We start from the raw sequence: 25880 nt of genomic DNA, 5'->3' as shown, positions 1-25880 counted from the left end.
ACAAAATCTCTATTTTAGAGAAAAACGTTGGGCAGTGTTGGTGACCTGATTAAAGCCCTGTACCCAAGAGGCCATTGTAATTGGGGCTGAAACATGTCAACGAGTTATGAAGGTAATAGGACCATTATATCCTTACCCCCAGGTAAATTTTTCAATCATACCTAAACACTCACAAATGAAGGGATACCTTGGTAGTTTAAGGTGTTTTTTTATTATTCTCCGAGGACGCCGGCTCAAGTAATATCAAAAGTTCTCCCTGTAATATGGTTGAGCCCAACCTGATTTTTAGAGAACAGGATGAGACCTGATGATGAAGTATGCCACTGCTAGAGTGTGGGTCCAACAAAGAAAACGAATTGCTTTCTTTGACAAAGGGGTGATAACTCACAGGACATACCAATTTCCTCAGAGAAAATAAGTCAGGTATGTAAAACATATAGAACAATAGACATAGCAGAAAAAACTTGCAGATAAGTATGAAGCATGTCAAATGTATTAAGTACCTGGCTCGTTAGGAGGTACCTCTGATTTAGACCTTGAAATGAGACAACCTAGGGCCATGTTACATACAGTGCCACGTGGGTGCAAACAGCATGTTCGCCTGTTTTCCGCGCTACTGGGACACTGTATTTTAAAAGGCCATAGATGCTTGCGCACTTTACTGTAATATAGATGTGCCGGCGATATCTCAAGGGAGTGTTGCCTTATTTGCAAGGGGTGCAGCCCCATGAAAATGAGGAAAACCCTCTGTCTCTGTTTGCAGTCAGTGTGCCCCTCTGGGTGGATGGCCCCTATGGATACCCCAGACATCCGACTGTAGGTGGGTGCAGACACTCACTGCTGGGGATCTCTGACACCTGTTGAAGTTTAGGAGGGTGCTGCTTGCATACAGAAAGATGGAGCAGCTGCCTCGTGCATTCGACCCATATTTCGCCAATGCACAGATCCCAGGCCTGGTGCAAGTTTGCAATTGCCCAGAGTGCAGCGCATTGATTGTAAAAAGGCATACTATCCCCGTTTGCACCAGCACACCTGTTTAAAGGTGTGCCATGGCACAAAAAGAAATCAAGGGCCATGTTTTGGATTTGTCTAAACTCTGAGGGTCCTGATGAAAGAGCTTCATCTTATAGGACTAAAGCAAAAAAATACAATTTTAGAAATTATTATTTACACTCTATTACAATAACATTCAAGTACTTAAAGTTTATATTTCCTGCTGCAGCCAACCATCCTTCCTACTTCATCACATAGAGATGTCTTGATTATTTGGGCAGCACTGACATTAATTTAATGAACAGTTTACAGCTGTGCCCAGCTGAGATTCATAAAGTGTCTGACATAGTAGTGCACACAGCGTGCAACAATTGTAATAATTCTGACATTGAAACAACATTTCGTATTAAAATCTAGAAATGATGGTGCAGATAATGGTTTATGTGGTGAGGGCCGAACACTCATATTTACATCGAAAATGCACAGCTGCAAATTACTTTTCAGTGGCCCAACTTATTATGAAGCTTTTCTTGTTGTTACAATAATTTAAAATGTTGTAAATGTGTGGAAATCCACAAAGTGGAGAACGAAAGAGCCCATATTGAAATATCTGAAAACGCAAGCATTTCAGATGTATATTCGAATGAGTAAAAAAATGAGGTCAGTCACAGGGACAAAGTCTGGAAAGAACCATTTAGGAGGCTTTTTTCCTGTCTGGATTCTGTTTACACTTTCACATTTTAAATAGAGTGTATATATTTTGTTGTACCTAAGCGATATTTTAGTTTTTCTCTACTTATACAATGATGTCCTCCATAGTCCTCCATAGAGGTTGGTGTGTCCTATCTATCAGTACTGATAAAGTGTGAGCCTAGCTCTCAAACAAAGGAGTGCTGCACATGGAAGAGTGGGTACAAGACAGAAATGCAAAAAAACCTTGCTTCCACAAAATAGAGCATTCTTCGTATATGTGAAGTGGTGTGACTCCAGCCTACAGCCTACAGCACTATTATAGCACTATTCAAACTGTATATTGGATCGGTGATCAGAGATTAGAGCATTTTAGTTCACTTTTTAACTTCATTTTTAGTTAATACAGTAAACAATATGTAACCTTGGGTAATATAACTGAAGGACCATTCAAACTGGTGTGCTCATAAAAATGTTCAAAAACAGCTCTTACTTCTCAACATCTGTAGTTTCTCTGGCAAGGAGAACAGATCTTTCTTGCGTGGAATGTTCTCTAGGAGAGGCCATGCCTTCAGAGTCCTGCCACACTTGACGGGAAGGCGAGTCTTCATTCTAGTAAAAAAAGAAATGCAATTCACATAAGTCATTTTCTGAGTCACAATTGGAGATGTTTTAGCCATACAGGGTTATAGGACAAAATCTAAATCTTAATAGGTCAGTTCCTATTACGGTGCTGTTGTGCGAGGGATTCACTAGCTAACACTTACTGAAACAATTTCTTACTACATTTTTCAACAAAGTGAGATATGTAACCAATCTTAAAAATAGTAAGTTGTGCCATTTTAAGATGTACACCCCAATGATTACTCCACTCTTTCAAGTAAATTAGGTTAATTTAGATACAGTTCTTACAAAAAAAACTTTGTTTTTGCTTTTTATTTTATAATCTAAAGCAACATCTGTTGTCACCAACCTTCCTGCAATATGGAACAGTGATATTTTAGATATTCTAAGTAGTTACTTATGACAGTTATGTATGCTGTGTAACGGTTAAGTCATGGAAAGTTCCTAGTGTCAAGTGATAAAGTGGAACAACAAACAAGCTCAGATACCAAAAAGAAAGGTGTCCCTCAGGCAAATATCATGATTTGTGAATAAAAAGGCGTGGAATAACCTGAACATTTTAAATGGAAGTTAATCAGAAAATGGTGAAAGCTAGTTCAGTGCTTTTCAAATCAGTTAATTCCCGAAGCATCAGGTACTGAATTTTTCATTATTCAGTTATGACATAAACTAATGCAGACGAAGAGTATTCTCAACCCTCCTCCGGTGCATGTACTCTTAATTGTACACACGCCCCGCCCACTCCCGCAGCTAAATGTTACAGCATGACACAATGTAATCCATATGAATGAATAATGCAGTCCATATTGAGGCTATTTTATATATTAGATCAGAAAATATGCTCTTTTTACCTAAACTGGCTACAGTACAAATGTATATGGACTACTTATTAGCTCCCGATGAGGGTGGAGGGAACTATCGGTTAATTTGACATATTTAACTATTAGTTGATCACAGGCAGCGTTCACGAGTACTTTCTTCAGGCTTTCTTTAAAACACCAAAAGTATGGCTAAACTGGGAAGGTAAATACCATTGTAGTACAGATCGCTATGCTACTTTCTGCAAATCCTATGTCCCTACTCAGAAGTGGAAGCACTACAAGTAAGCTCCAATTTGAAGACCTGAGTGGGTAGACATAAGACGTGAGGATGTCAGCCACGTGCATGCAGTAATGTCACAGCGTTACTGCTAACTTCTATTACAATTTCTCGCTTGGGCTGGTGGGAATTGTATTTAATTCCCCAATTACATCAGCCGAACTCTCAATGGCATAACTATGTAATCTAGCGCATGAAATACACTGCGGTCGGGATACCGCGTATTTAAGGCTCTGGGTTTTATAGTATTTATTGTTTTTCTAAGTTATGTTTGTATTTATTTCTATATATTTGGTTTACCATCATATTGGTATTAATCCATGTTTATTTTGTAAATAAATGAAGTCATAACATTTTATATTTCCACATGTATTTAACAGATAAACGTTCAGTCATAATTCGATGTATTTTATGCATTAGCAAATTAACTAAATATAACAAAACAATACAGGTAAATATTAGCATTATACTACAAATGTATTTTGGCAAATGCCTGCCTACATTTAGGGTAATCTCATCCTGTCTTATAACTAACCCCCCATGCTGTCTATCTGCTCAGTTGTTGGCCTGGAATTCAGGAAACACAATACTAAGTCACTCCCAAGAATCCCAATATTGGCTATTTTTCCACTTTCAAAAATAAATGCGGACAGGAAACACATTGTCCTATATTTACGAGTGAAAATGGAAAACTGGGAGCCATACTCTTAATGCAGTTTGCTATAGTTTGTCTCATGGCCCTGAAGTAAATTAATTAGCCAAGTACATAACTACAGATATCTGAAATTGAAAGGGAACAAAGGCTGCTATTAAACAGATACAGTATCAGACAAAAAAAATCTTATTGGTGTGAAACCTAAACCCAACACCAGATCCAGCACTATTTCTTAAAGTGACAACATGTTTTGCTCCGTCGGTGTGGCATTACTTCAGTGGTTTGATTTTACTCAATGAGGAAACCACAGTCGCAGTATGAGTTCAGAAGTAGCACGACAACATCTCTCTGTGGAAAAACTTATCACAGTCTTCTGAGAGATTTGAAAGCGTGGGGGGCGGATGTCCTATTCACTATGGCCTGACGTATTTAATATGATCTGTGTCCGGTCCTTTCTGACGCAAGAAACACTGTAATGTGTACTAACTACACACAGGTCAAAATGTTCCTGTAACCCTTGTCAATCATCTTGACGTATTTCCTAATCCTTAACTGATTTTTTTTAAATATAAAAAAAGTGAGTTAAGCAACAACAATTATCTTACATTTTTATGTATTTTAAAAAGCTTATTAAGCACAGCTTTGCGAGACGCAAATCATTTTTGCTTCTAAAATTTTGAAAAGTTCACGGTTTATGCACTTAGCTCAGTCTGCAAAGTTTCTCGGTTTGCTTTTGCCTTGTTTGTAAGCAGTTCTTTTAGCGCGACATAATGGTATGTAGAGATGATTCCCCCCCTTTTATTGAACTGCTGCAAATAGTGGCTCGTTTGGGATCTTGTGAGTGTATGCCGGCAAGATTTGTGCCAGGTAATACTTGATGTAACTCATGTGGGCAAATGGTGCAAATTCTGGGTTTGCATGCCTCAGAAGAGGGGGACAATTACATCATTAGTGTAAATGTAAATGTATTGGCATTTATATAGCGCACTACTTACCCGTAGGGTCCCAAGGCGCTTCGACCGCTGCGAAACCCTTCCTGGCTTCCCTGAGAGATGGTCCCTTAATGGGTATCTCCAGGGTGAGACCAGGCATCCCCGGCGGTCTGGTGGGGCCGTTAGTGAAGATGAGGCAAGCTAATGCCCAGAGTTGCCGAGTGTGATCGCTGATCAGAGTGGGCACCGAGGCGAGAGAATTATCGAGTCCGCTGATCCTGGTCCATAAACCTGCCGCGCCTGGAATCGAACCCTGGTCCCGGGCCGTCCTCTGCTCTTGGGTCTGCCGCCTCTAACCAGTGAGCCACACTACTTCACTTCATTAGTGCTTTACTCTGCAGTCTGACAAACGAAATGGTGCATTGAATGCACACCTACCTACTGCACAACAGTACTGAAAATTGCAGGAGCAAAATTAGTACATGAAATTAGTTCCCAACCTTACATAAAGGCCTATCTGTTTTCCGCAATTTCTAGCCTGTGCACAAGCAACCATTTTATTAGTGTTGTATAAGGCGGTATTCAACACAGATTGCCAAATCAAGTCCTAATGTTTAAGAACTATTTTTAAAAAACTACATAGACTTACCCTATGCACACACTTAATATGGCTGTACACGTAGGTGATAGTACACAAAATTCATAGTAATGCAAAAATGCAGAGAAACAGTTGATCTAGGTAGCTGTGTTCGAGCCAAAGGTCGCTCTGCCGGTAATACTTCCGACCCGGTGGGGCCCAAGACCGTCTTATATTCCAATGTAGATGAGAGAACGTGGACCGGGAACTGTAGTTCTTGTTTATAGTGAGCAAGTCGCTCCAAGATCTAAAGGGTCCGATGAAGCGTTGTGTAACGAAGGAGCAACAGAGGTAGCTCTGTGCCTTCGTAGTAAGCATAAGTTTATTTCTTGTAGAGTTCAGATTAGCTGTTCCTGGGTCGCCGTGTTCCTGGTAGTGGTCCACTACCAGGAACACGTTACACAACGCTTCATCGGAGCCCTGAAGATTCGCGTGATGCGATGAAACACGTGTCGGCTGGCTGTTGTTAAGCCTTGACAATTAAATAAGGACATAAGGATCTTCCATTGTCACATTGTTCATTTCCACTTTTTTGTTTACATCAACTGTTTCTCTGCATGTTTGCATTACTATGAATTTTGTGTACTATCACCTACGTGTACAGCAATATTAAGTGTTTGCATAGGGTACGTCTATATAGTAATTGTGAGGTCTTGCCAGCTTGCTGACATTACCATTGGGTGGTTACATGGTTTTCCACTCACCGAGTTGCACCACAAACTACTGTTCATTAGTGCTTCCGTACAGGCAGTGCGCCCATTGTTAACTTGACCCCTAAAAACCATTCCCTCTTTCTCTTTATTTTAAAAAAAGCCTTGCAAATGTTGCAAATTTGAGAAGTTTACGAAAAGGATGCAAAGAAATATCATAAATGTTGACACACTCTTTACTCTGCGCAAAAAGTCATATACAACAAAATCAACAATATAGGTAAAACACAGTATCATTAACCCCTTCGGCGCTCATGACGAGCTCAGCTCGTCATGAGGCACAGTAGAGCTGTGCTCATGACGAGCTGTGCTCGTCATAACCGCCGCGGAACGTCCACGCGGGGATAATGCCCCTGCTGTGCTGGGCGTTCCATTAAGTGGGCGGAGTTGTGACGAGCTCAGCTGGTCATGAGCACAGCTCCACTGTGCAGCGTGACGAGCTGAGCTTGTCACAAGCAACGCGGGGCCGCGAGCGGCCCCCCGCACAATGGGGCCATGATCGACCCCCGCACCACGGGGGAATTAGCTCCGCAGGGAAGGGGTTCATTAAAAGCAGTGCAAACAAAAATGTTTCGGATCTTTATGATCCATGCGCACGGTCTCATTGAGAGTGCAGTAAGTATTTTCAAATTGACTGTATGAACTGATATCTCCTGTCAGTTTGTAATAACTGTATAAAATAGACTTTATATTTTCTTTATGGTTTTCTATGCATAGTAACATCACTATGAGTACACTCGCAGCTAGCAGAGTGTGTGGAAGACAGTCACTGAGCAGAAGTGTATTTTAAACAATGACATCGATAGCAGGCTTTTCAGAACTCTCCTCTTAACTATTTTCCCTAAAAGGTGCGGTCATTGGCTGATTAGTAGACATTTAAGATGATGGGCCCGATTCACAAAGAGCATCCACACTCATCGTAGAGGCTCCGCAGTCGTGGCAGGATCTCCGGTCTGGAGGTGGAAAATTGCATGGCGGAGACACCGCCACAAGTGCGGAGATCCCACCACAAATGCAGAGATCCTGCCACGAGTGCAGATATCCCACCATAAGTGCAGAGATCCCGCCACGAGTTAAGAGGTCCTGCCATGAGTGCAGAGATCCTGCCACAAGTGCAGATATCCCACCATGAGTGCAGAGATCCTGCCACAAGTGCATATATCCCGCCATGAGTCCAGAGATCCTGCCACAAGTTCAGAGGCCCCACCACGAGTGCAGAGATTCCGACACGAGTGCCAAGACCCTGCCACAAGTGCCAAGACCCTGCCACGAGTACCAAGACCCTGCCACGAGCACCAAGACCCTGCCATGATTACCAAGACCCCGCCACGAGTGCCAAGACCCCGCCACGAGTGCCAAGACCCCGCCACGAGTGCAGAGACCCTGCCACGACTGTAGAGGCTCTTTGTAAATCAGACCCCAAATGTGTATCGCACAGCTGGAGTTAATTACTATACAGTAGGTAAGTATCTACGTTACTGACTCACATTCTGGGCAACAGTCCCCACTGAATGGTGACAATGAGTTCCACAAGTATTCTACAGATCTGCAGCCATAATATAGTATTGAAGAGACTAAGGTTTGAAAAAGAATGTGGGTGAAGGGTAACGATATGTGACTATGAATTCAGAGGAATAAGCTACCTTTAAACTTCAGGATAAGGCTATTGCAATTCCCCTCAGAATACTGGGACTTTATAAAGGAACTCAGCCTTTGGCCTCATTCCCTTATATATCTGTGTGGCCTTGGTGACTTGCAAGTCCTTACAATAATGTATGGCTGGAGATTCTTTATCCAGTATATAAAGCAGAGATGACTAGGTTCTTTGGGCTATGGGGCGGAGCCCACCCAATTTCCGGCATCATAAACTCACTCATTTTTTAATTTCCATTATAGTCATATAATAGAATAGTATTATATAATATAATGCACATATATCATGTAATAGCATAGTCATATAATATAAAAGTAATTTGAAAATTAGTAAAGCTTTGCTGGCTGGAATTTTCTGACTCTTGCTTGAGCGAGAGCGTCCGAGAATCAGGCCCTTTTCACTGGCACATATGCAAGTGCCCATGGGCCATCCTTCGTAATTTTGCTGACTAAACCTGGGCTTACCACAAACCAGCCCAAGCCTGCCATTTTTGATGGCCGCCTCTCCACAATCCTAGATGACTCTTTAAAGTAGTCTCTGACACTGTACCTTTTAGCCCGAGGATCCCTATCAATTCTTCAGGCTGCCTATTTAGAAATCCTGGGACGGACAGTCTGTAACCATGTGACCTGGCATCATCAGAGTCATGAGCTCTGATGACTGCGGCGTTGGGGTCACATTTAGCAAACAGCTGTGCAGTCACAGTGTATCTGTTTAAACAAGTACCAGGTTTCACTTTCTCCTTGCTGCTGATGTGCCTCTCATTTGACACGATTTGCAGACAGGATGTGCCATGCCAGCGGGAAATGGCCCTGAGAAGACTGCCTGTGCCTCATCTCCCATCTCAGGTAACCAGGCTCCCAGTTCACTGAATTCAGGGCAAGTATTATGCCTCACCAATGCCAAATTGCACCAGCTGCCACTGATATAAAAATGCAAAAATAAGGTTTTACACACAAATGTGTGTGATAGAAAACTCAAAAAATAAAACTATCTTAAATGTTTTTGTTTACTGCATTTTTCATTTTTTATTGTTCTCAAAATGTCACCCAGATAATCCTAAAAAACTCTGGATAAAGTTATGTCTCCGAGTTTGATCCCCTGAGGAAACGTACTCTTGTGAAGTGCCTTTGAGGGTATTGGCAGCGTTTGACCTGCTTCTAAATCTCCACTTTAACTTGTGTGCAAGATGATCTGCTCTTAATTTGCAGAATAGGCTTCCCATAAATTATTGAGGAAGGATGTGAAATGGTTTCAATTCACTCAGAAGCTTCACATATTAGAAGCATGTGATAATTTGAACTGCCAAAAATGCTTAAGCAGACTTATGGTCATGTTGTGACCATTACCTGTGCTGGTGCTCACTGTCCTTTGGGCATGTTGATGCCTGAGAAACCCATGACTACAGTGTTATACTGCAAAACCTGAGATACATTTTGATGACAGGGATGAAAGAGCTAACTGTGAGATCCCTCACACATGGCCTTAAGATGCTGTGTCTGTCGGCTTCTCAGACCTGCTGGATCATAATGCCAAACAAAGAACAATAAATGATTTTACTACAGAGCATCTCGCTCAAGTTACGGTGCCCATGTACCTATGAAGAATAATAATTTTATTGAAAAAAATGTGATTACCTGTAAGTAAGGGTGATGTTCCAGTTGGACATCATCACTAGTTTGACTCTAGATAGATCCACTGCTGGATAAGGACTGTAGTAACGGTGATATAAAACACTTATTATGGACATGATGCAAACACATTGTCTGTGACCTGAAGGAGACATTAACCGGGAAACTCAAATCTCTGCCTTGGCTGTATCTTGATGTTAGTATAGACGAAGCTGAATCTGAAATGAAAAGTTTAGGTCCCAAATATATCCTCTCATAAAATCATAATTGTATAAATGAAGTTATGTCAGTATGTCGAATTCCCAAATCTTTAAATCAACTACATGCCAAAAATACTGTGTCCTCAATATCGGTTACTAAACTACCACCCCACGGGGTGTAGTTCCTCAATTATCAAATCCAATAGAGTAATATTTTTGGTCAGGATATTCATGTCAGACAATATTTTGACAATTAAATTCTGTTATGTTAATAATACTCGCTAAAGCGCAAATTCACCAACCGTTTCTTGGCGCTATAAGACTAAGGTAACGAAAAGGAAGCAAAAAGTCAGACAAGCACATAAAGGTCTTTCTAAGAGACAAAGAACTTCCAAAAAGTTAAACAAGTGTGTAAAAGCCTGACGAAAATACCAGGTTTTAAGCTTAAGGTCAGATATCTGTTTTTTTAGACTCGAGTAATCTGGTAGGGGGTTCCGCAGCAAGGGCGCTGAACTGAGTAACTTTGGCCTTCCATACGTTGCTTTGTATATATCGGAACCTGAAGAAAAGGGGGCTGGAATATTTTAATCTGCGTGAGGGAATGCATTTAGTAACTTTCTTTCTTGAGAAACGGCGAGTCGCATCTTGCAGAGTTTTATATATAGTACAGTAGAGTATATTTTAAACTCAACCCTTTTGCCTAATGGGTAACCAATGCTTTAGAGTAGATGTAATGTGCAATTTAGTGCAATTAATGTGCTTTTCATAGATACCTTGCAATGGGTTTCCACTACAGCTACATGCAATTCATACCAAGGCAATGTTGAAGCCAACAATAGCCTACACTGATTAGCCAACTTCAGACAAGGCAACAGCCCTAGATGTTGTGCACAAGAGAACCACCTCTTTGTTTATGGTTTATGGTCTGAGCTAAGCCTACAAAACACAAAATCAGTTAGACACTATTGCTTATTGATAAATGTTGAGGAGCTTTGTTGGGCATAGCCCCAGAAAATAATTCCAGCTTGTGACATCTTTTTATGCGCGTGTCCAGTGTGTGTTACCTTTTGGTCTGTGTTTCTTCTTCGTTCCGAAGAGCTACCTCGACTGTTGCTTTCGTCAAAACTCTCCTTCTGGATATCAGGCTCTTCAGATCTCCGATGGGACTCTAGCTCCTGGCGCTGTATGTACTTGGCAATTTCCTGGAAAAGTAGAAAATAAGTTAAAGGGCAATAATAAAGGGAGCATGTCCAACAGTGAAACAAATGACACAATTTGGCTTTATACAAACATTCTACAGTAAACTTCAGAGTTCCCTAAGATCCTTGCAATTCTAGAAGTCAATTTCCTTGACATGTCCCTCACATATTGACACATATTGACCCAGCTTGACACTGTCCAGGAAATTGTTAACATCAATGGCAAAGCAGCTAGCATTGTGTTATAATTTATATTGGCTTCCAATTCCAGTTCTATTTTAGTATGGTTTCAATGCTGACCTGTACCGATTGCGTTTATTGATCCCCAAAAGACGTTTCAGAACGGACATAACACTGGAATGCCCCTATAAATTAATTCAAAATGTCTAGTTTTTACCTTCAATAATTTCAAGCAAGAGCTCATAAGAATTTTAACTTCTAACAGCAGTGCATCTTTAAATACAAAATGTAATCTAAAGATCAGAATATCTCAAAGTTTTTGCCATCAGTGAAATGCCGGCAATAAGTGTCTGTGCAAAACAGGAGCAAGGCAGGGGCGTCACAAAGGCTCGTGCAGCCCCTGCGGTGCGGAGGGCCTCCCAGGCTTACCCATACTGGAGGAAGCCCCCTCAGCCTCTACTAATGTGAGTGTGAGGGGCCCCTTCAGCATATCTCTCAGGGGGGCCCCTCATGTTTTGTTATGCCAATGGCGCAAGGGCAACTTGTGCTGTCACCGTAGAGTACCAGTGCTGAAGTAGGTTCATTCCTATACAGTAGTCTCTCAGCCAATAAACCCTCCTTTGTGACGCACAAATGTTCTTTTAAAATCCAATGGTAGAACACAGTATCAAGAACCTTCATTACCCTCAAATCTCTGTCAGTCAATCCGTCAAGCTACTGCTACTGAATGGGGAAGCCCAAACCTCTCCACAACCCCCCTGAACAAAGCAGGGCTGTTAATAAGGGGATGGTAACACATACTTCTGGTCTAAGCCCCTAGGTTCTTCAGGGCACACCATCCTGCAGAAAGACTACTTTATAGGGCTAAAAACAACTCTGCCTGTTTATTGCTAAAGAGAAGGCAAAACATGACCATCTCACCATAAGAAGCCAGATGCAGGAGCTCTCAGGAGCTGCTGTGCTTTCCCTTTTTCTAGAGGATAATTTTTTTTATAATTACAAGCAAATTGAGCTAGGGCCCGCAAAAACTTCCAGCAGGTCTGGAACAATGTCAATAGCCAGGATGCCCTTTTTACTGTGTAGAGAGTTCCATACAGCGCCTACTCTAAATTTAGGTAACAGTGCTAAAGTAGTCCCCATGCTAAACAGAACCCTGCTAACCATCAAGGGCCCAGACATACCAAGTGAAGGGCACCATTATGAGCAATGAGATAATTCTGATGGGCCAAGAGCTATTAATACTGGCCCCATGTGTATCAGTAGGTCTGTAAATTCACCCTGGCTTGGCAGGTTCCACCTAGTGCCTCTTACTGTTGAAAGCAGCCAAAATCTCTGGGTGAAACTCTTGGGTACAATGATGAATTGCTGCGGAATAAGATGCAGAGTAACCATTTCCCCAGCATATCCTAATTTCCCAGGGAAAACCCAAGGTACAACTCATTCCTGTTAACTCTGTCCACCAGAGTTACTGGTGCCCCCATATTAGAAACTTCGGGGAAGGGAAGCTTAATGGTACCAAATCCAGAGTGAGAATCTAAAATGACAGTGGACATGTTTATAGCGGATGAACAGCTCGATAAAGCTTAGTAAGAGCAGGAGATCGGCGGTGGCGGCAATACAAGATGGCTGCTCCGTAAAATCCTCCGCATCACCAAGAACACTGCTGGTCACGGAGGGACGCTTAACTGATGTCATCGGCTGGCCGGGCATGGGAATGGACGTCGAAAGCTCCCGGGAGCGGAGAGGCAAGTTTTTAGATCTTATATCGGTCAAATTTTCTGTTTTTTTTTCTCCTTTGCTCCTGGGGCGCTCCGTGTTCTGGCCGCCGTTTTAGGATTCTGATCTCACATTCTCATTAGTCAATGGAGCATATGCTGTGTGCACTTGATAACCAGGCAGCAATGCTCTGAGGAATAGGGGAATCTCCGAGAAATTAATCAGCACTGATAGTCTGTGACTTACTTGACTACCTGGATATAGCCTCTATCTGTAATGACGAGTCTTCCCTCTTTTTCTTTTTTAAGGAGAGCTTTCTTTACTTGAGGTGCGCTATGTATTTTCAAATGTGGGTGCAAGCAGATTTGAAAGCCTCAGGAGCAGAAAGGCTTTTTACATAACCATTTTTTTATCAAACTGATAGCTTGTGGAGCTTTATCCCCCGCTTCTGGAAAGTTCTAGTTTTGGCCACCATTTTGTTTTCACCTCAAGAATCGCCACAACATGACTCTTTATTCTTAAGACTTATTACCTCAAAATTTATAGAATCATTACACTATTATGACTTTTTTATATTTTTAGAGCTTTTTCTTATACGCTCGGAGATAAACCTATTCTTTTTTAGGAATAGCCTTATTAAGTGGCAGATTTACTCCTCTTTACTTCAAAAAATGATTTTGCGAATTCAAATAAATCTCAAGGATCTTCTGGTTCTAACGCTACTGGTTGCAAAGAACCTGCTGGCAGCACTAATAAAAGGGCTAAAAAGGATCCTTCTTCTCTAAATAAATCACCTCAATCTTTAACCTTAGAGGATATTATGAATGAATTGAGAAATATTCGTCCATTTATGGCGGATACCACTGCAACACTTCAAAGAATTGAAGAGAAATGGTCTGGTCTGGATGAAAGACTCACAGATGTTGAACAAAGAATTAGTGATGCGCAAGATGTTGCCCCTAAAGTGAATGTTTTATATAAAGAGGTTGCTCAATTGAAAAAAACAACAGAGGATTTGGAAAATCAAAATACATGTAACAACCTAAGAGTTTATAGTATTCCGGAAGGGTCCAAATGAAATGACATGATTCCTTTTCTGAAGATCAATATTCCACAAATTGTTGGTTTACTGAAATCGGTAGACCTTAACATCCAGAGAGCGCACAGGATAGGTCCTCGCAACGCAGAGGCTTCAAACAGACCACGAGGAATCATTGACTACTTTCTTTTATATTCTGACTTAATGGCGACTCTTGCTGCAGCCAAACAGCGTAAACAGATGCTTTGGTCTGGTCACAAAATCTTCTTTAGTCAAGATGTTTCAAAACCCACAGCCAACAGCCAAAAAGAGTTTTTGGGACTCAGACCTATGCTTCAATCTATGAATGCTCGTTATAGCCTCATTCTTCATTGTTTTTTCAAAGTTACCTATAAAGAAAGAACAATTACCTACAATTACCTACGAGGATCCTGTGGATCTTAAGAACTTTATACATATGCACAAAGCAGAAGAGATGGAACTGAGTAAAACCTAATTGCTCTTTTCTCTCGTTTTATTTCACAGGTTCCCATTTGTATTGTGACTGACGTTGTGTCTTTGTTTCCATCGTACATCAGTTCCGTCATCCATGATTCGCTTGGTTACATTGTCCCACCAAAGTATGGTAAGTCCCCTTGTGCTGTGTTTGTTCAGCTCCTTTTTCATTAACATTGTCCTTCCATTATATGTTGATATTTCAGTAGTTTATTCTTGGTGTTGCTCTATGGAGCAGTGTCTCTCCTTCTTGTCCGTCCCGTTTCTTCTCTATTGTCCTTTCTGTTTCTGCTTACTATGGCTAAAGTCCTCTGGCTTTTTGTCATTTTATTTGTATATATTTCTCAGAGGAGACAATGCTCATTATTCTCCAGATTCTTACCTCAACTTTTTTTCTTCTTTCCTCCCCTTCCTTTTTACAATCTATTACAGCAAGCTTTTCCATTTAAAAGGTTGTTTCTGTGTTCTTTTACTATTCTCTATCTGACCGGATCGGTTCTGGAATGTGTGTTGGATATTTTGTTCATTTTTTAATTTCTTTACCCACGTTGTCTCAATTCCTTCACCTAAATATCAACTTCATGTGTGTCAGTTTTTACATATATTCAGATCTGTATTTTCTTCTATTGTTTTTGTTTTGGTTGATTAAGTCTTGCATTTATTCTATGTTTTATTTAGGTCATGTGAAAAGTTTTACAATTTAGTCTTGAAATTCTCTCACGTTTATCCTCATGAGTAACTTACGTATAGTGTCATGGAATCTTGAAGGTCTTTGTAACCCGGTTAAAAAGCAAAGAGTTTTGACTCAATTGTCAAGATTGAAATGTCAATTGCTTTGTTACAAGAAACACATCATAACAAACAAGACATAAATTCTATTAGGAGACAATGGGTTGGGAATGTTCTCAGTTCCCCTGCTGTGTATAACAAAAATGGCATTCTTATATTGTTTCATTAATCGTTAAATATTCAATTGCTAAACAAATTCAAAGATGATGCTGGAAGGTGGCTTCTCTTAAATGTGATCATAAATAATACAAAATTTACAATTTGCAATGTACATGGGCCAAACAGAGTGGACCTAGTATTTTTGAATAACTTTTCTTCTATGCTGTCCTCCCATGCTTCTAAAAACCTGATAGTTGGTGGTGATTGCAATTAACTTATGGATCCATTTTTGGACAGCAGATCACAGACCAAATTTGTCCCCACTAAAATGCATAGAGCCTTCCACAAAGTCATGTCTGCTAGAGGGTTGATTGATGTATGGAGAGCACTTCACCCTGATGTTTTGGAATACACTTTCCCGTTCATAGGTCCTACTCCAGAATAGACTACGTATTTTTTACCGAACATACTCTTCAATTTTTAACACACGCAGAAATAGTATCAATTCTTATTTCTTATCACGCACCCGTTATTGTTGATTTTGATTATCCTAACCCCATTTCCTCCAACTGTAGAGGAGATTTGATAATTCCCTTTTACTGGATCAACAGTTTACAGAACAATTCACAGTCTTTCTACTAGAGTATTCCATAAAAAACCTTCCCTCAGATACGCAGATGAATTTTGTATGGAAAGCTTTCAAACAGCTGCAAGAGGTTTTATAATAGACTTTGTAGCTAGAAAAAAAAGAAAAGACTTCTTAGAGATGTCAAGCAAGATTTTGGACCATGAATATTTTTCCTCTAATAATAGTGATACGTTATCTAAACTTATTACGTCTAAGTTGCAATACAACAAACCACTCTGGGATAATGCTTGTGGTACCCTACTTCGTTTCAAAGCAAAAATGTAAGGCGGTCATAACAAAGCAGGTAAATCCTTGGCAAAGTACCTTAAAATTAAAAAACAGAAATCTAAGATTGTTGCCATCACAGACCCATCTGGGGTCCGGCATATTAGAGACTCAAAAATTCTAGAATGCTTTTCGGATTATTATACAAGTTTATATACCCCGAATCATCTCCCTCCACTGAACAATTAGATCGTTTTTTTCAATCAATCGCAAAAAACCCCAATAAAAAGGTAGATTTATCTTCCCTAGATACACCTTTATCTGAAAAAGAATTATTAATTGCCATAAATAATCTTCCCTAAGATAAAACTCCTGGGCCTGGCGGCTTTAAAGTATGCTTTTATTTACATTTTAGACACCTTTTAATTCCTATGTTATCATCTCTGGTTAATTATTTTTTGAGTACAGGATGTACACAAGGTTTTTTCACTCTGGCCATGTTATGTTTAATCCCTGAAAAAGATAAAGATCTTTCTCAGTGTAGAAATTATAGACCTATCTCATTGATTAATACGGATTGTAAGATTTTCACTAAATTATTGTCTCTCCGGATTAACTCTGTTATTCCTGCGTTAGTCAATATGCATCAGTCTGGTTTTGTGAAAGGAAGATCTATTTCAGACAACTCCAGAACTTTTCTTACCATTATTCATTTAGCGGCTAAACGTAGTTCTCCCTTAGCTGCCATAATACTGGATGCCGAGAAGGCTTTCGATCGAGTGAATTGGGAATTTATGTTAGGTGCATTGAAATGGCATGGTTTTAGTCCCCACTTTATCCAATACATTATGTTACTATATTCTAACCCTTCTATTTGGGTCAATGATAAATAATACAACTTCTTCCGCCTCCACAGAGGTATTAGGCAGGGTTGTCCATTGTCTCACCTATTATTTATTTTAGCAATCAAACCCTTTTAGGAAACAATTTCGGCGATCCCCCATTTTTCCTGGTTTTCAGTTAAAAAATTTGAATATAAAGTACACTGCGTATGCGGATGATATTTTATTGTATGTATCTAATCCCACTACATCTCTGAAAGAATTATTTTCACTATTGAACACAGTGTTTCAGGTTATAAACGGAATATTGATAAAGTCGGAAGTATTACCACTGAATACATACTGTCTCCCTCAAATGTTTATAGACTCTGGTTTCAAATGGAGTTCAAAAGGTATTAAACGCCTAGGCATTCATTATTCTAATAATATTAAGGACACTATTAAGGTTAACAGGATTGATATTAGGACTAAAGTTAATGTACTAATAGATGGTTGGTCTCCCCTATTTCTTTCCTGGTGGGGTAGGTTGGCCACAATTTAAATGATGTTATTAACTATTGTTAATTTTTACTTATCAATGCTTCCTATACCTCTCCCACATAATTTCTTTAAAATCATTAACCGTTCTTTAACTCAATTTTTATGGAACAATAGCAAACCTCGCAATGCTTTAGTTCAACTTCAACAAACTCAAGATCTCGGTGGGGTTAATGTTCCTAATATTTGAACATATCATTTGGCTTTCACATTTAAACATATTTGGGTCTCCCTATCTGAAAATCAAATGAACTCATCCACAGTTTGGGGGAAATTAAAACATGCACAATTCTCTCTTTTTGCTTTCAAAGACGTGATCCGTATCACCCAACCTCCAAAATGTCTTATCTCCCAATGCTTACCCATTCTATAGCTATTAGCAAACCTTTGCTCATTTCTTCAAATTCTACCTCAGAAAATATTTTACAAACCCCAATCTGGTATAACACATAAATTAAATTAAAGAATAGGGTTCTTAGGTGGAAAGAATGGATTAACAAAGGCATTATTGTCACCGGACAGCTATTCTCTAAAGGCTATTTGTTAGATTTTTCTGAGATACAAGGAAAATACCATATATCTAACAAATATGCCTCTAAATTTCAACTCCTTAAACCTTTTATTCTTCTCTACACCTCCCAACAAACTCTTACAGCTGCAAGCGTGCAGACCCTTTCTTCCTCAATAGATTTTTCCACACAATTGAAGGCTTCCAGCATGTACAAATCATTGCTTGGTTCCCCTAAATTGATTTCAAAATCTAAAGTAGAGCTTGTATGGGAATCAGAATTGCATTACAAATTTTCAGTCCATACTTGGAAATCGATATGGGCCAAGATTCATACCTCGTCTTCATCAGCAAGCCCAACACAAACATTATATTATTTCTATAACTTATTATTTATCACCCCCACAAGCTTGTATAAATTTAAAATTTCACCTATTACTAACTGTTGGTCATGTACTCATGAAAAGAGTGGTCATTTCCATATGTTTTTCGATTGCCCTCTTGTTAAAAAGTTCTGGTTACAAGTTTGGCATAAACTGAATGATATTTTATCCATGTCTTTCCCTTTTGATGTTATACATATCTTTTTGGGTGGTACCTCCCCCCTTTGGACTTCTCAACGTTTGGCTGGAAAATTTGTTGACTTGTTGTTTGCCTTAGCTCTTCAAATAATCACCTCCAATTGGAAAGATACAACTAAAATTTCCTACCTGGCATGGTGCAACCTGTTATGTCATCATCACCGTTTAGATCGAGCTCATGCCACCTCCCTTCCTTAAAAATTTAAAAAAGATTTACTATGATCACCCCTTACTTCATTTTTATCTAGATGCACGACTCGACCCGTTTCTAAAGTTTGTAATTACGAACCTCCTTAAAATACAATGGTTTATTTATTATCCATTTATGGTGCTACATAGCTGTTGGATACTCGCTGGTTCAACCTTACAGTAAATTATATTTTCTCCTCTCCTTCCCTTCTTCTTCCTATGTCTTTGCTTTGTCTCTCTCTTTCCTTTTCTTTCTTCACTTGCTTTTTTTTACTTTTATAAAATGCATTTGTTTTAGCATTACAGTTATGAATTTCAATTCAAGTTTCTTATGTTCATATTTTCTTAATATAGGATATGTATAATCTGTTAAATTCTTATGCGTTTATTATCTTCCTTCTATTATCAGAATGTCATATTATTCCTTTTGCTTTTTCATATATTCACTTGGATTGTCCTTCAGATGAGTTCTTTTGTTTGATGTAATTACACATTGCTCATATTTATTTCTCAATAAAGCATTTTTAAACTAAAAAAAGACTAGCAAGAGCCTAAACAATTTCAAATTTACCTACTCTAATATTACAGAACCTATGCTGCACTGGTGACTTTATATTATACAAAGTGGACGGTTTCGGAAAGTGCTGAGATGCAGATATAAGAGCCCAGATGAAGTACTCAATATTTTATTTGCCATGGGAAAAGACTTGTTATTGTGTCAAGCATGGACGGAAGTGTGTAACCCTCCATGAACGATACTACATCTACATCATAGATTAATTGTTTACTGGCATAATCTAAACACATTTGTGAAAACAAACAAAATGCACATTACTGTGAATTAACATTTGGAGCCAGGCAGACAATCAGAATGCTGAATTTTTCAGGCTGTAACTACCATTACAGGCCCACTCAAGGACCGTTAAATGGCTGGCAAACTTCTTGCTGTTTCAATGTGCTTGTATGTCCTGAATCCCCTCTTTCCGTGACCATTAATTGCATTTTTAACTCCTCACTTGAAGAGAGTGGTATGCATGTTGTCCAAAGCTAACAGAAAGCTGCTAATTTTCAGTGTGACACAGTTCCTCCTTTGTTTCCCTGTTTTCTGGTTAAAGAGCGACCTCTCTCCCGTTAATGTTTCTCTATGTTGGCTTCATCTTTAGCTTAGCTCAAGGGTAGAAACAAGCCTGATCAAAGAAGATGAAAAAAAAAGGTTTGTATATTTTTCTCTACTTCTGTGCAAACAGGGCTTGTGCTTCCCATTGAACCCCATGACCCTTTGATTGCCCATCATCCCACAGGGAGCCAAAGGCAGGTCTCCAAAAGCAGGTACAACAAATGGCCATGACTCCGACCGGAAGACAGCAAAAGGCTTAAGGAAGTAATCCCATCACTTGATGCTAGGTGGTGTCTCCTAAACAGTCTAGCAGGGTAAAACAGACATGGGGACTGAGAGATCTGGAGGAAAGGACCTACAGTCCTCAAAAAAGAGGCTCTCCAATTATGGCATGGTTCAGCACCTGTACTGCTCTTTCCAATTTAGGACCCGAATCCGATCTCGTTCGGAAGGGCTCCGAATCGTATGCGGAATTGTCTTAATCAATCTGGAGCCCTTCTTCCCAAACGCATCGTTCACAATTCCTAACGACCAAGTATGATGCCTTGAAAGCCTTAGCGCTGACCAAATCGGTTCCTCAAGGCATTAGAAGAGATGGAGCCTTCTGGAGATGAATCGTACAGCTCTATGAACTAGGTTTTCCAAGCGAGGAAGTATGATGAATGATTCGTACATCCTTCACAAGTCGGTTTGCCCGTGCCGAAAAAGCTGCCAGATTCAGTCTTTGGGAGCCTGTAGCAGGCCCCCCTTCACCCATGGCCCTCTGAATCAGGCCCTTGGTGGTACCCATGGGTCCCCTCTTCCCAACCATGCACAGTGTGGCAGGCACCATGGGGTGACCGCCCCAGGGTGCACGATTATCTCCATCCACCCCTTATCACAATGTGAGCCTGTGTACGCGTTTCATACACAGGCTGCCATTGAAGCCAATGGGAGTCTGACCGCATCGTGTCCGGATGCATTCAAATACATCGTACTTGTTCTGTTGGACTCCCCAGAACTGAGTCGTGTGGAAAACATTCCGGACCCAATTGGATCCCAATGCTTTCCGAACGAGATCGGAATCTGGCCCTTAGTATTCAAATACTTCTTCTCTACAGCCCCGGTCAGAAGTTAGACTGAGCGAGTTCACCAACATTGAAGACTACTGCTCCAAAATCAATATTATTTGACACAGACGAGAAAAAACAACAACTGCACAACGGAGATCAAAGTGATGAAATGGGTTGTTGATTTAGAAACACAAGTGTTGCAAAAGACTTTCTCAACAAAATGCTGTCTGTCTAGACTAACTCAGCGAACACCAGTAGTTCCTTGATAAGTCCTTTTGGATGCATTCCAGAATGGGGGAATGGGGGAACAATGCCAGAACCTTTCCCCATGTAATGAGCAGGGTTGTGGATTCAAGTGGAGGGAGTCTTACGGCCCACGTGTAAGCAACCTTTCCTCAAAAAAGATGAGACCAGGGAATATTTAAAACCATATCTCCCATTATTTAAAAAACTGAGAATATAAAAACAAAATCTGTAAATTTCAAGTTAGATAAAAAAGACAAATGGGTGGTAGTGAAATACTGAACAGAAAAAAGGGGAAGTCATCTATCACTGCAAAATAGCACTCCGCTAAAAAGATGAAGGTCAAAAATACATAATGGAACAACATCAGCAGAGAAAATGGATTGTTTATGACAAGGAAATCAGATCATATGGATAGATGGGAATACAAATAGGACCATTCCTAATGACAGAAGTCAAAATAGATAAGATAGTCCAGACAAAGACAGAAAGTATATTTCTAGGTCCGCCTGCCTCTGTTATTGAAAAAAGGCCAGTCCTATCAAGCCATTTAGGAAGTCGGTTGAAACAGAGGAAGTCTTCGTGGAGCCCTTTTGTCTGGTTTTGGACTTGATTGAGGAAAACAAAAGTAATAAGATAAACACTTTCAATTTAAAAGTGCAGGGGATTTTAGTCTTGTCTAAGCATTAGCACAAATGTGATACTACAAAGCAAATTGCTTGTACACTAAATTTAAATCCACATACTTTGTGCAACATACAGTTAAAGAAGTATTCTTACACAGACACCCCAGCTTTACGCAATTTCTCGAATCGTGATTTTTCCGCAAAATTCTCCAAGGTGAAAACAATTTCATGCGCCATTACTGCGAAAAAAACACAGTATTTGTTCCTTCTCAGTGGCGTGGCAGTGGGTCAGGGCTGAAGTCCTTCCAAAACGGTTTGATCACTTTACTCTGCTGCAAAGCGGTCAAGCAGCGGGGGGTTTGGACATGAACAGCAGAGAGATATCAGCGGTGGCTCCGCGGCTGCAGGAGAACCTCCCTTTGTAGCAAGAAAGGTAGGCTTGTCCTCATATGTGTTCATGGTGTTTATAGAGTGCATTCAGGCCTGGGCCTCACTGGGCTGTGCTCGTTAGCTCGCTGCGAGGATATGTGGGAATTGAAGTCCTCATTGGTCAAATTTAATACTGAGGCGAAAACGTATTTTTAAAATACTTATCTTAAACTTGCTCATACTTGATTGGTGCTGACAAGAGAGGGTTGTCTGAAGCCTCCTGAATGTAAAAGATGCATATAATCCCAAGGACACTGTTTATAATAATTCTGTCTCAGAACATGATGCTCTGGTGAAGCACAAAGCAAGGTTTCAGGTAAGCGCTAAGAGCCATTGGTTTTGTGGCATGCCAACGAGACTTGGCTTTAGCTAGTAGCTCTTTGCATTCTGGGACTTGTGGTTTTATTATTGTGCATCTAAATGTAGGACTATAAGCCAAAATACAGTCAGCTGTTGATAATAAGGACTGGTTGAATATTTCCTAATTCAGTGATGCAAGCGACAAGTATATTTGCATTGCGAAGTGGAAAGAACTATGTTTTACAGTGTGGTTTGTCTATTAGACAGATTAACAATCATGCAATTGGAGTGGCAGGGAAGTTATTGTAAGAAGGTGTACAACTTAATGTGTGGTTTGCACAAAATCACCTTGGCGTTTCCTTATGATCCTTGTCATATAACTGGGTATTTCCGGGTTGGGGTGAATAACAACTACTCTGCAGAAAAGGGGGCTGTTCAAATACTTCTTAAATTGGGCAGTGACATTGAATTAGAGGGTGAAAGAATAAACCTCTAAATGTAGTTCTATTTTATGCCTTTGATTGGTCGGCACATTTAATTCTGTTGAGGCCTTGGCTGCTATTTTGACAAATTGACACTTTATCCAAATTTCAGCGTGTTAATATGCAGCCATGTCTGGTGTGAGCATTTTCTTGCTATTCAGAGTTTGCTCTTAAGATAAGAGCATTGAAGTGAGAAATGATGCAGTGTTTCTTGTATAATTTTGTGCCTAAAAAGTGAAGGGCCATTAAAGATAATGGGGTAACGCAGTAATCCTCAGAACCTGGGTATGATTGCAAAACAAAAACAATGGTTCTGTTGGGAGTTACGTATACTTAGTTTCTAATGTACTCAATGCGTTTCAAGGATATTACATTAACCATAGAATGAAGTGAACACACTAACACACGACAATAAACAAAGTTCAGAAGATGAGTTCCTTTTTACTCTTTAGATTAATCAGTAAAAATATATATGGTTGTCCAAAAACAATAGAACAAGTGGTCTGTGAAGCAATTAGTGACTTATCGTGTTTAGTGATTCAGAAAAGGGGGTGGTGATGAACAGAGTGTCTGAATTAAGCAGACCACTCTTACCCAGTCCAAAGATCAGGGCTTGATCCATCACCGTTATTTATCTCACTGCACCATCCCAGCTCAGAACCTGGCTATATGCAAATCAGTCTGTCCCTGGGCCAGTGCATCATGGGAACAGGGCAGACTAAACTACCAAGCCAATTCTTCACCAGAAAGGAGACAAGCTACCGGGGACCGGTTTCTGGCATTTCAGCCGTCTTCGGCCCGGCTTGCTTGAATCCTGATGGTGCAGTGAGAAAGGGACTCATGTCTGAGTATACCCTGCCACACTTATAGTGGCCAAAAACGATTCCGAAAAGGGGGTGGTGATGAACAGAGTGTCTGAATTAAGCAGACCACTCTTACCCAGTCCAAAGATCAGGGCTTGATCCATCACCGTTATTTATCTCACTGCACCATCCCAGCTCAGAACCTGGCTATATGCAAACCAGTCTGTCCCTGGCCCAGTGCATCATGGGAACAGGGCAGACTAAACTACCAAGCCAATTCTTCACCAGAAAGGAGACAAGCTACCGGGGACCGGTTTCTGGCATTTCAGCCGTCTTCGGCCCGGCTTGCTTGAATCCTGATGGTGCAGTGAGAAAGGGACTCATGTCTGAGTATACCCTGCCACACTTATAGTGGCCAAAAACGATTCAGAAAAGGGGGTGGTGATGAACAGAGTGTCTGAATTAAGCAGACCACTCTTACCCAGTCCAAAGATCAGGGCTTGATCCATCACCGTTATTTATCTCACTGCACCATCCCAGCTCAGAACCTGGCTATATGCAAATCAGTCTGTCCCTGGCCCAGTGCATCATGGGAACAGGGCAGACTAAACTACCAAGCCAATTCTTCACCAGAAAGGAGACAAGCTACCGGAGACCGGTTTCTGGCATTTCAGCCGTCTTCGGCCCGGCTTGCTTGAATCCTGATGGTGCAGTGAGAAAGGGACTCATGTCTGAGTATACCCTGCCACACTTATAGTGGCCAAAAACGATTCAGAAAAGGGGATGGTGATGAACAGAGTGTCTGAATTAAGCAGACCACTCTTACCCAGTCCAAAGATCAGGGCTTGATCCATCACCGTTATTTATCTCACTGCACCATCCCAGCTCAGAACCTGGCTATATGCAAATCAGTCTGTCCCTGGCCCAGTGCATCATGGGAACAGGGCAGACTAAACTACCAAGCCAATTCTTCACCAGAAAGGAGACAAGCTACCGGGGACCGGTTTCTGGCATTTCAGCCGTCTTCGGCCCGCCTTGCTTGAATCCTGATGGTGCAGTGAGAAAGGGACTCATGTCTGAGTATACCCTGCCACACTTATAGTGGCCAAAAACGATTCAGAAAAGGGGGTGGTGATGAACAGAGTGTCTGAATTAAGCAGACCACTCTTACCCAGTCCAAAGATCAGGGCTTGATCCATCACCGTTATTTATCTCACTGCACCATCCCAGCTCAGAACCTGGCTATATGCAAATCAGTCTGTCCCTGGCCCAGTGCATCATGGGAACAGGGCAGACTAAACTACCAAGCCAATTCTTCACCAGAAAGGAGACAAGCTACCGGGGACCGGTTTCTGGCATTTCAGCCGTCTTCGGCCCGGCTTGCTTGAATCCTGATGGTGCAGTGAGAAAGGGACTCATGTCTGAGTATACCCTGCCACACTTATAGTGGCCAAAAACGATTCAGAAAAGGGGGTGGTGATGAACAGAGTGTCTGAATTAAGCAGACCACTCTTACCCAGTCCAAAGATCAGGGCTTGATCCATCACCGTTATTTATCTCACTGCACCATCCCAGCTCAGAACCTGGCTATATGCAAATCAGTCTGTCCCTGGCCCAGTGCATCATGGGAACAGGGCAGACTAAACTACCAAGCCAATTCTTCACCAGAAAGGAGACAAGCTACCGGGGACCGGTTTCTGGCATTTCAGCCGTCTTCGGCCCGGCTTGCTTGAATCCTGATGGTGCAGTGAGAAAGGGACTCATGTCTGAGTATACCCTGCCACACTTATAGTGTCCAAAAACGATTCAGAAAAGGGGGTGGTGATGAACAGAGTGTCTGAATTAAGCAGACCACTCTTACCCAGTCCAAAGATCAGGGCTTGATCCATCACCGTTATTTATCTCACTGCACCATCCCAGCTCAGAACCTGGCTATATGCAAATCAGTCTGTCCCTGGCCCAGTGCATCATGGGAAC

The 25880-nt window shown here is 40.8% G+C and overlaps 1 protein-coding gene across 1 annotated transcript in view; it reads right to left on the bottom strand.

Moving 5' to 3' along the window:
• LOC147711121 (uncharacterized) overlaps positions 1–25880 on the bottom strand; it is a 638193-nt gene that overhangs the window by 79419 nt on the left and 532894 nt on the right. The window contains exons 10-11 of the mRNA XM_086921927.1: positions 10889–11026; positions 2177–2295 (exon numbers count right to left, since the gene is read on the bottom strand). Of these exons, the coding sequence (XP_086778053.1) occupies positions 2177–2295; positions 10889–11026 (257 nt within the window). The remainder of the gene's footprint in view (positions 1–2176; positions 2296–10888; positions 11027–25880) is intronic.

The sequence above is a fragment of the Lissotriton vulgaris genome, chromosome 5 (genome assembly GCF_964263255.1).
Source record: "Lissotriton vulgaris chromosome 5, aLisVul1.2, whole genome shotgun sequence".
In the NCBI taxonomy this organism is placed as follows: domain Eukaryota; kingdom Metazoa; phylum Chordata; class Amphibia; order Caudata; family Salamandridae; genus Lissotriton; species Lissotriton vulgaris.
This window is presented reverse-complemented; position numbering and strand designations above follow the sequence as displayed.